This window comes from Bos javanicus, chromosome 11 (genome assembly GCF_032452875.1).
Source record: "Bos javanicus breed banteng chromosome 11, ARS-OSU_banteng_1.0, whole genome shotgun sequence".
Classification (NCBI taxonomy): Eukaryota; Metazoa; Chordata; class Mammalia; order Artiodactyla; family Bovidae; genus Bos; species Bos javanicus.
The window spans coordinates 95234921-95245741 of NC_083878.1; the positions used below are offsets into that span (position 1 = coordinate 95234921).

The following is a 10821-nucleotide window of genomic DNA, read 5'->3' on the forward strand; positions in this document are numbered from 1 at the left end:
GAAAGTGAAAGAGGAGAGTGAAAAAGTTGGCTTAAAACTCAACATTCAGAAAACTAAGATCATGGCATTTGGTCCCATGACTTCATGGCAAATAGATAGGGAAACAATGGAAACAGTGAGAGACTATTTTTCTGGGCTCCAAAATCACTGCAGATGGTGATTACAGCCATGAAATAAAAGACGCTTGCTCCTTGGAAGAAAAGTTATAACCAATCTAAACAGCATATTAAAAAGCAGAGACATTATTTTGCCAACAAAGGTCCGTCTAGTCAAAGCTTTGGTTTTTCCGGTCGTCATGTAAGGATGTGAGATTTGGACTATAAAGAAACCTGAGCGCTGAAGAATTGATGCTTTTGAACCCTGGTGTTGGAGAAGACTCTTGAGAGTCCCTTGGACTGCAAGGAGATCAACCCAGTCCATCCTAAAGGAAATCAGTCCTGAATATTCATTGGAAGGACCGATGCTGAAGCTGAAACTCCAATACTTTGGCCACCTGATGCAAAGACCTGACTCATATGAAAAGACCCTGATGCTGGGAAAGATTGAAGGTGGGAGAAGAAGGGGATGACAGAGGATGAGATGGTTGAATGGCATCACCAACTTGGTAGACATGAGTTTGAGTCAGCTCTGGGAGTTGGTGATGGACAGGGAAGCCTGGAGTAAGGCACTCCATGGGGTTGCAAAGAGTTGGACACAACTAAGTGGCTGAACTGAACTGAACATTCTGTTTTATATATATATACATATATATATATATGCCTGCATGTGTGCTAAGTCGCTTTAGCCGTTTCCAACTCTGTGTGACCCTGTAGAATGTAGCAGGCCAGGCTCTTCTCTCTTCGGCAAGAATACTGGAGTGGGTTGCCATGCCCTCCTCCAGGGGATCTTCCCAATCCAGGGATCAAACCCAGACCTCCCACATTACAGGCAAATTCTTTATCAGCTGCTTTCAGGGAAGCCTATATCTATTTCTCTCTCTCTATATATATACACACACACACCACAGTTTCTTTATTCGTTCATTCATCAATGGACACAGCTTGTTTCCATATCTTTGCTCTAGAAAATAATGCTGCAGTGAACATGGAGATGCATATGTTAATATATTTTCTTTTGAAAAAACTTTTTATTTTGTGTTGAGCTGTAGTTGATTAACAATGTTGTGATAGTCTCAGGAGAACAGCGAAGGGGCTCAGCCATACATATACATGTATCCGCTCTCCCCCAAGGCCCCCTCCCGTCCAGTCTGCCACATGACATTGAGCAGAGTTTCATGTGCTATTCAGCAGGTCCCTGTTGCTTACCCATCCTAAATATAGCAGAGTCATATATCATTTCTGAGTTAATATTTTCATTTTCTTGGGTATATACAGGAGTGGAATTGCTGGGTCATAATGCCAAAGAATGCTCAAACTACCGCACAATTGTACTCATCTCACACGCTAGTAAAGTAATGCTCAAAATTCTCCAAGCCAGGCTTCAGCAATATGTGAACCATGAACTTCCATATGTTCAAGCTGGTTTTAGAAAAGGCAGGGGAACCAGATATCAAATTGCCAACATCCGCTGGATCATGGAAAAAGCAAGAGAGTTCCAGAAAAACATCTATTTCTGCTTTATTGACTATGCCAAAGCCTTTGACTGTGTGGATCACAATAAACTGTGGAAAATTCTTCAAGAGATGGGAATACCAGACCACCTGATCTGCCTCTTGAGAAATTTGTATGAAGGTCAGGAAGCAACAGTTAGAACTGGACATGGAACAACAGATTGGTTCCAAGTAGGAAAAGGAGTACGTCAAGGCTGTATATTGTCACCCTGCTTATTTAACTTCTATGCAGAGTACATCATGAGAAACGCTGGACTGGAAGAAACACAAGCTGGAATCAAGATTGCTGGGAGAAATATCAATAACCTCAGATATGCAGATGACACCACCCTTATGGCAGAAAGTGAAGAGGAACTCAAAAGCCTCTTGATGAAAGTGAAAGTGGAGAGTGAAAAAGTTGGCTTAAAGCTCAACATTCAGAAAAGGAAGATCATCGCATCTGGTCCCATCACTGCATGGGAAATAGATGGGGAAACAGTGGAAACAGTGTCAGACTTTATTTTGGGGGGCTCCAAAATCACTGTAGATGGTGACTGCAGCCATGAAATTAAAAGACGCTTACTCCTTGGAAGGAAAGTTATGACCAACTTAGATAGCATATTCAAAAGCAGAGACATTACTTTGCCAACAAAGGTTCGTCTAGTCAAGGCTATGGTTTCTCCTGTGGTCATGTATGGATGTGAGAGTTGGACTGTGAAGAAGGCTGAGTGCCGAAGAATTGATGCTTTTGAACTGTGGTTTTGGAGAAGACTCTTGAGAGTCCCTTGGACTGCAAGGAGATCCAACCAGTCCATTCTGAAGGAGATCAGCCCTGGGATTTCTTTGGAAGGAATGATGCTAAAGCTGAAACTCCAGTACTTTGGCCACCTCATGCGAGGAGTTGACTCATTGGAAAACACTCTGATGCTGGGAGGGCTTGGGGGCAGGAGGTGAAGGGGACGACAGAGGATGAGATGGTTGGATGGCATCACTGACTCAATGGACGTGAGTCTGGGTGAACTCCAGGAGTTGGTGATGGACAGGGAGGCCTGGCGTGCTGCGATTCATGGGGTCGCAAAGAGTCGGACACGACTGAGCGACTGAACTGAACTGAAGGCAGTTTTATTTTTAATTTTAGAGGAACCACTATATTGTTTCCATAGTGGCTGCACCAACTCACATTCTCACCAACAGTGTACGAGGGTTCCCTTTTCTCCATTTCCTCGCCAACACATGTTCTTTCTTGTGTTTTTGGTAACAGCCATCTTAACAGGTGTGAGGAAATATCTCATTGTGGTTTTGCATTTTCCTTATGATTAATGATGTTGAGCGTCTTTTCATGTACTCATTGTCAGTCTGTATATCTTCTGCCTGTGTTTAACTGGATATTTCAGGCTTTTAAATATTTTTGCTATGACAAGGAACTTACCACCTATGTTTTTTTCCTAGCAGTTTTACAGTTTCGTGTCTTAAATTCATGTCTGGTTCTGTGTTGAGTTAATTTTTGTGTATGGTATAAGACAGTGAAGTGAAGTCACTCAGTCGTGTCCGACTCTTTGTGACCCCATGGACTGTAGCCTACTAGGCTCCTCCATCCACGGGATGTTCTAGGCAAGAGTACTGGAGTGGGTTGCCATTTCCTTCTCCAGGGGATCTTCCCAACTCAGGAATCAAACCCTGGTCTCCCACATTGCAGGCAGATGCTTTAACCTCTGAGCTACCAGGGAAGCCTCAAGTAGCCTTATACTACTGGTATAAGACAATAGTCAAGTTTTATTCTTTTGCCTGGAATGAAGTGAAAGTCGCTCAGTCGTGTCCGACTCTTTGCAACCCCGTGGACTATACAGTCCATGAAATTCTCAAGGGCAGAATACTGGAGTGGGTAGCCTTTCCCTTCTCCAGGGGATCTTCCCAATCCAGGGATGGAACCCAGGTCTCCCACATTGCAGGCAGATTCTTTACCAACTGAGCCACAGGGGAAGCCCAAAAATACTGAAATGGGTAGTATTCTTTTGCCTATGGCTGTCCAATTTTCCCAACATCTTTTATTGAAGAGACTGTTGTTTCCCCATTATATATCCATGCCTCTTTTGTCATAAACTAATTGACACAGAGGTTTAGTTCTGAGCTCTCTCTTCTGTTCCATTGATCTACGTGTCTGTTTTTATGCCAATCTCATAATTTCTATATCTTTGTAATATTGTTTGAAATCAGTGAGCGTGATGCCTCAAGCTTTGTTCTTCCTCAATTTTAAAATTATTTGTATTACTATTGAATTGTAAGAATTCTTTATGTATTTTGGATATAAGCATTTTTTGAGCTACATGTTTGTACATAATATCTCCTAGTCTGTGGATTGCTTTTCTTAACAGTGTTTTTGAAAGATAAGTTTTAAATATGATGAAGTCCAGTTTATCAGTTTTTCTCTTGCATGGCTTATGCTTTTTGCATCACGTCTAGGAAAACTTGCCTATCCCAAGGTCACAAAGATATTCTCAAAGGAGTTTACACTTTAGCCTTTACATTTATAGCTTCATTTCAACTCATTTATGGATATTGTGTTGGGTAGGGGTTGAACTTCATATTTTGCTATATCCCATTCCAACACCATTTGTTGAAAAGATTATTCTTTCTCCCTTGAATTATCCTGTCACCTTTTGGAAAATCAATTGTTCAAATATGTGTAAGTCCATTTCTGGGCTCTTTATTCTATTCCCTAGATCTATACACTAATCCTATATGTCCTGATTAATGTATCTGTATGGTAAGCCTTGAAATCAGTTCATGTAAGTCCTCCAACTTTGTACTTCCTTTTCAAAACTACTTTGGCTGGCCTAGGGTCTTCACATTGCTGTATACCTTTGAGACTCAGGCAATGGTTAAGAATCCGCACTTCCACTGCAGAGGGCAGAGGTGATCTCTGGTCAGGGAAGTAAGGTCCTGCATGCCATGTGGCACAGCCAAAAAAACTTTTTTTAGAATCAGCTTGTAAATGTCTGTGGAAAAACCTGCTGGGATTTTGATTGGAACTGCACTGTATCTCCCAAATTGAAATAAGATGATGGAAGAGCATCTTAACAATGAGTCTTTCAGTCCTTGATCAAAGTATGTCACTGAGCTTATTTAGATTTTCTCGCATTTTTCTCAGCAGTGATATCTGGTTGTCAGTGTACAGATCTTGAGGGTTTTTTGTTGGATATACTTAGACGTACTTCTAGTTTGTACGGGCTTCCCAGGTGACTCAGCGGTAAAGTATCCGCATGCAAATGCAGGCGATGTAGGTTCCATGCCTGGGTCAGGAATATCCCCTGGAGAAGGAAATGGCAACCCACTCTAGTATTCTTACCTGGAGAATCCCATGGACAGAGAAGCCTGGCAGCCTACAGTCCATGGGGTCGCAAAGAGCAGGACATGACTTAAAGACTGAGCGTGCATGCACCGCTAAGTAGTGGAGAATTTCTGATGGTTTTGTAAATGGTATTGTTTTCTTAATTCTACTTTAAATTGTTCATTTTAAGTTTATAGTAAGGCAATTGATTTCTATATAATGATACTGTATCCTGCAGCTTTGCTAAATTCACAATACTTCCGGAGGCTCTCTTACAGAATCCCCAAAGGATGGACATTTAGTTCATGCCTAGGATTTTGATATTAACCATAATGCCAGCCTGCAACTCTCCTCATTTCACCTTCTTTGTGCCTTCCCACTGGCATTTTTCTCCAACCCCTGCACCCGTGATTTATGCTGGGCAACCCCCAGCCCCTCAAACACAGGAGGTCACGTCTCCCTGCATCCACTGATCTCTCTCCTTGCCCACGTGCGCTCACATACCTGCCCTGTTCTTGTTGGCTGCCCTTAGGCCTTCCCTCCGAAGCTGGTGGAGCCTGTCTGTGCTTTCTGGAACTTCAGTATCAGGTGAGTTTCCAAGTTCTTTAAATAAGGCATTAAAAAATAAAAAAGACATCCCTCCCACTTGAGGATGAGGCAGGACTCAAGCGGGTTTTTAGCCTCCATTCATCAACTTCTTTGTGGGGGTGGTTCCAGGCCCCACTCAGCTGGGGATAAACTGGGGCAGGAGAAACTGTTACTCAGGAGGTAGTGAGCTCCCTGTCATAGGAGCTATGTAAGCCTACTCTATGGGCTTAGAGTAGGGAGAGACTCATCTGTGGAATGGGTGTTAGAGTTGATGATATATCCAAAACCAGGGAATGAAGATCAGTCACTGTTGCTTAGTAATTAATGCAGTTAATACTGATCACTGGTTTCAGCCCCATCCTCCCATTTCACAGATGGGAAACAGAGACCCAGGGAGGAGCAGTGACTTGCCCAAGGTCATATAACTGGATAGAGGCAGGGCACTGAGAGAGCCCAGGGTTTCTGGAAAGGCTTCCCCCTGCCCCCACCCCCATGTGCAGCCCATCTCAAGAGCCCTCTGTCCCCTACTCACCCCAAGCCCAGACTCAGGGGGCTCCTGGGCCACCACTGGCTGCTCCGTGACTGCCATGTACCAGGGCTCGACCGCCTGCTTCTGCAACCACAGCACCAACTTTGCTGTCCTGTTGCAGGTGTATGACATCCAGGTGAGTGCTGGGGAGGGGGGCAGGGGAAGGTGATGTCAGGACCGAGTTTTAAAGGATGAACAATAGTTGAATAGAAGGGCATGCCAAACAGAGGGCCACCTGAACAAAGGCAGAGTCAAAGTCATTCAGTCGTGTCCAACTCTTTGTGACCCCTGGATTTATGCAGTCCATGGAATTCTCCAGGCCAGAATACTGGAGTGGGTAGCCTTTCCCTTCTCCAGGGGATCTTCTCAACCCAGGGATTGAACCCAGGTCTCCCTCGTTGCAGGTGGATTCTTTACTAGCTGAGCTACCAGGGAAGCGCACGGAGGCTAGAAATGGCAGACCAGTTATGTTCTAGAACTTCGATGAGTCTGGAGCTTTCAGTGCAATGTCTGTGGTGGGGGGTGGTGGTAGGCAAGGTGGGCCTGGGTCAGATCACACAGACCTGGAATGCCAGGCTCACATGCTTGGATGGTGGTCCTGTTGGAGAGGATGTGTGGAAGTGGGTGAAGCATGTTTGCACGAGGGAGCCTGCAGTGCCAGGAGTGAGGCTGGGGTGGTGACAGAGGGGAAAGCAGCGAGGGGCCTAGGAGAAGGGAGGGACCCTGGACCAGGGACCAGTGGGGAGACCGGGAGACTGGGCTGAGGGAGAGGGGGTCCAGGGCCACTAGAAGATGAGAGACTCATTTCTGAGGAGGCTCAGCTGGGCAATAGATTTGGGGGACCACATGTCTGGGGTCCATGGGGCCTGTGGCCTCGTGCTCAGGGCAGGAGGGTCTTAGCTGGAAACAAGAGCTGGTAGGTAAAGCCGTGGCTGAGATGCAGTTGGAAGTGAAAGGAGCTTCGACCACAGGAGCCCTCTGATAGGTACCGGCATTTACAGACTGGGGGTGGGGGAAGCCAAATTCCAGGAGGCCAAGCGAGGTGGGCTGGCTGGAGCCAGAAAAGGACTCAGTGGTCGCTCACCAAGAGGTTGAGTGAGGTGGGCCCGAGCCCAGGAATGCTGGGGTCACTTGGCGTGTTGGGGAGCACACTAGGAAAACATGCCATCTGATGCAGTTTTCCTGTGAAAACAGAGCGTGGACCTTTGACACATCGTAAGTAATTTGTGCCAGCTCCGTACTCCCCTCAGCAGGTGGTCGTCACATGCTGTCTCCTCCCCATGGGTGTGTCGGCCACTTCCTGTCCAGTGCTGAGAAATCGGTGCAAGCCAGCCCCCCCGCCCCGTTTAGGGAGAGCCAGCAGAGGAGGACAGGCAAACACTCATTATTAAGTGCCTGCTGTGTGCAGGCCTGTGCGTTGGGGGTGGGTATGGGGAAGTGGGTGTTGTTCTGGAAGTGGCGGGCGAGCCGGGTGAGGCCTGGTCCCATCAGCGCAGGGTGGTGGTGGGCTCCTGCCTCCGAGGTCTCTGTCCCTCCCCAGAGAGGCCCTGAGGAGGAGTTGCTGCTGAGGACGCTCTCGTTTGTGGGCTGTGGCGTGTCCTTCTGCGCCCTCTCCACCACCTTCCTGCTCTTCCTGGCGGCTGGGTAAGGCGAGCTCACCACCTGCTGTGGCACCCTGGGCCCACCCCACCCCTTGCCAGCCAACCTCCACATCCCTCCTTGGAAGGGCATCCACCCTTGGTCCAGGTAGACCCCGCTCCAGGGCCCCCCCTGGGGCTTGGGCCCCTGTGGAGCCGCCCTCTCTGCCTTCATCAGCCAGCTCACCTGGACGTGGGTGGGGCTGGGGCTGAGGGGGGTGGGGGTTGGTGGTGGTGTCCCCGTTACTACCTCCCCTGTCTGTTCAGGGTCCCCAGGTCAGAGCGGGCCACGGTCCACAAGAACCTCACCTTCTCCCTGGCCTCCGCCGAGGGCTTCCTCATGGCCAGCGAGTGGGCAAAGGCCAACAAGGTGGGCAACCAGCAAGGGGGGGCTTGTGAGCTCAGGGATGGCTGGGAAAACACCTTCAGCCTTTTCTGGGTTGCCCACCCCCGCCCCCGCCCCATGTCTGCACCCGGCTCCCTTTCCAGGGAGGAGTAAGGCCTGGAGAGGAAAAACTGAGTGTTGGAGCTGGGCCCGGGGCACTACCCGGGGACCTCACCCACGCAAACTGCTTTGGGTTGGCAATGCCCGGCATGGACAGGGGACCCAGGGCGGGCCGCACCCATAACTGGCCTCAGTGGGGATCGCCCACCCTGCCGTCCAGGTGGCCTGCCTGGCCGTCACAGCTGTGATGCACCTTCTCTTTCTGGTCGCCTTCTTCTGGATGTTGGTGGAGGGGCTGCTGCTGTGGAGCAAGGTGGTGGCCGTCAGCATGCGCCCTGGCCCTCGGATGCCTCTCTACTATGCCACGGGCTGGGGTGAGGTCCCCCTGCCCCTCACTCTTGTTCTGTTCCCCTCAACCCTGCCTTGCATGGCCTCCGTTATGGCCAACACCCACCGTCCCATGCCCACCACCGTTCCACACTCACCCTCTTCACCATCACCCAGCACTATGCGGTGCCCAGCACCCGTGTCTTGACATAAACTCAGCTCCATCAACCTCCAGCTCTACCCAACTCCAGTTCTTAATCCTCCTCCACTTCGACCACCTCCGCTCCTGGCCTCCAGCACTGCCTCCCTAATCTGGGACCAGCTAAGCCCATGCCAGTCACCAGCCTCCAACTCTGCTGATTCTCAGCCCTAAGGCCTCAACTCTGTCTCAGCTCTTCCACTTCCCAACCGCTCAGGGCTCCGGTGCCACCCACAAGTATCAAGCCCACCCAACCCTACTCCTGGATCGCCCAGTGCCGCCAGCGCACCTGCTACTGTGGGACGGCTGGGGGCTGCCGCTCAGGATGGGGGCTGGCTCCCAGGGAGGACCAAATGGGTGGCGTGGTCCTGAGGTCACTTCTTATTCCCCTAGGTGTGCCTGTGGCCATCGTGGCCATCACCCTGGCCATGTCCCCGCATGACTATGTGGCCACTGGGCACTGCTGGCTCAATGTGCACACAGACGCCATCTGGGCCTTTGTGGGGCCCGTGCTCTTCGTGCTGACCGTGAGCAGAGAGGCCCAGGGGTCCTGCCGGGGTGGGACAGGTCATGGGAGGGGGAGCCCCTTTTGTGCTCTGACACCAGATCTCCAGGCCAACACCTGCATCCTGGTCCGGGTGGTGATTGTCACCGTGTCCAGTGCCCGCCGCCGCGCCCGCATGCTGAGCCCACAGCCCTGCATGCAGCAGCAGCTCAGGATCCAGATGTGGTGAGACCCCAGCTGGGGGAGTCAGAAAGAGGCGGGGGAGCCAGGTGTGAGCACGTGTGAGTCCAGGGTGGGCGTGTGTGTGGCCATGTGCGCTCATGAGTGCAAGGCTATAGATGGGGGTGTGTGTGTGCAATGTGTCCGTGGTGTGTGTGCACACGTGCTCATGTGTGTGGATGGTAATGGAGCCTGTGTGTATATGAGGGGCAGTGTAGACGCCAGCCACTGTCCTGGGGACTCACCATCCACAGAAGGTACTGTCTCTGGTGGAGACAGGTGGAGGCGACCCCTAAATGAGGCAGGCTCTAGAAGTTCAGGTTCAGAGTAAGAGTCTAGGTCTCTACCCCCGCTGGAACCCCATCACTCTATGGGACCATATCTTGCTGGAGGGCCCACCCCCCAACACCCCAGGCCTTCCTCTTTGCCACTCTATCCTCTGCCAAGGGAAGGGCAGCCCAAGCCGGTGGGGCCTTAAGAAGCATGGTCACCCCCCGGGGGCCTTGAGGAGGGCGAAGAGGAAGCCCTTTCAGATCCATGTCCCTTGGACCCACTGTCCAGGCCTCAGCCCTCCCCCTGGACAGCTGCCACTCCCTTCCCTTGAGCCAGGCTTGGGATGAGCCAGGCTTGGAACTGGGATCCCACCTTCCTAGTTCCACCACCCCTACTCCCTACCACTCTGGGTGTCTGAGCTTTCCAGCTACACCCAAGTCCTGAGCCGCGGTCCCTGGTCTGCAGCTCCGGCCCCTTTCCAGATGCATGGCAGGGACTGCCCTCCCCAGAACCCTGTGGGGACCCCCCCGGGGCCCCTAGCCTCCCCAGCCCAGCCTCTGTCCTGCAGGGCCACAGTGAAGCCGGTGTTGGTCCTGCTGCCTGTCCTGGGCCTGACCTGGCTGGTGGGCGTGCTGGTGCACCTCAGCCCGGCCTGGGCCTACGCCGCCGTGGGCCTCAATTCCCTGCAGGTACCTCCGGGCCCTGGGCCACACATGAGCTCCGCGGGCGTGGCTGGCTGGCCAGGGGGCTGGGGAGGGAGTGTCCTCTCTCTCATGGTTGTCACCAAGGCATTGGGGACATTGCTGGGGGGAGGACGGACAAGAGGGGACTGGGTCAAACCTCCAATCAAACAGCAGAACCTCAGGGAGGATTTTGTGGCCCGTTAGACAGCTGAGGAAGCTGAGGCCCAGGAGGGGGTGGCTAAGATGCCTGGCACCCTGACGCTCAAGGGCGCAGCAGAAGTCCCAGCCTCCAGGCTGTGCTCCAGCCACTTCAGGCCTCTGCAGGGAGCTGAGCGGGGCGGGGGGGGCCTCTCCCCTTGGCATCTGCGGGTGGCCTATGTGGGGCAGCATGAGCTACTCCACCAGTGAAAACAGCAGTTTAGAAAAGGTGCTGCTTGGAAGGACATGACCCACGGAAAAGTGCCATGGGACTGCGGAAACCCCACTGTGCGTCTTTCCAG

At 51.3% G+C, this 10821-nt stretch overlaps 1 protein-coding gene across 6 annotated transcripts in view; it reads left to right on the forward strand.

Moving 5' to 3' along the window:
* Window positions 1-10821, forward strand: part of ADGRD2 (adhesion G protein-coupled receptor D2) — a 29215-nt gene that overhangs the window by 11506 nt on the left and 6888 nt on the right. For all 6 annotated transcript variants that reach the window (XM_061431278.1, XM_061431277.1, XM_061431279.1 and 3 more), the window contains exons 13-20: window positions 5449-5504; window positions 6043-6169; window positions 7574-7677; window positions 7938-8040; window positions 8336-8489; window positions 9035-9168; window positions 9256-9371; window positions 10207-10327. In XM_061431278.1, coding sequence (XP_061287262.1) covers window positions 5449-5504; window positions 6043-6169; window positions 7574-7677; window positions 7938-8040; window positions 8336-8489; window positions 9035-9168; window positions 9256-9371; window positions 10207-10327 — 915 coding nt within the window. The remainder of the gene's footprint in view (window positions 1-5448; window positions 5505-6042; window positions 6170-7573; window positions 7678-7937; window positions 8041-8335; window positions 8490-9034; window positions 9169-9255; window positions 9372-10206; window positions 10328-10821) is intronic.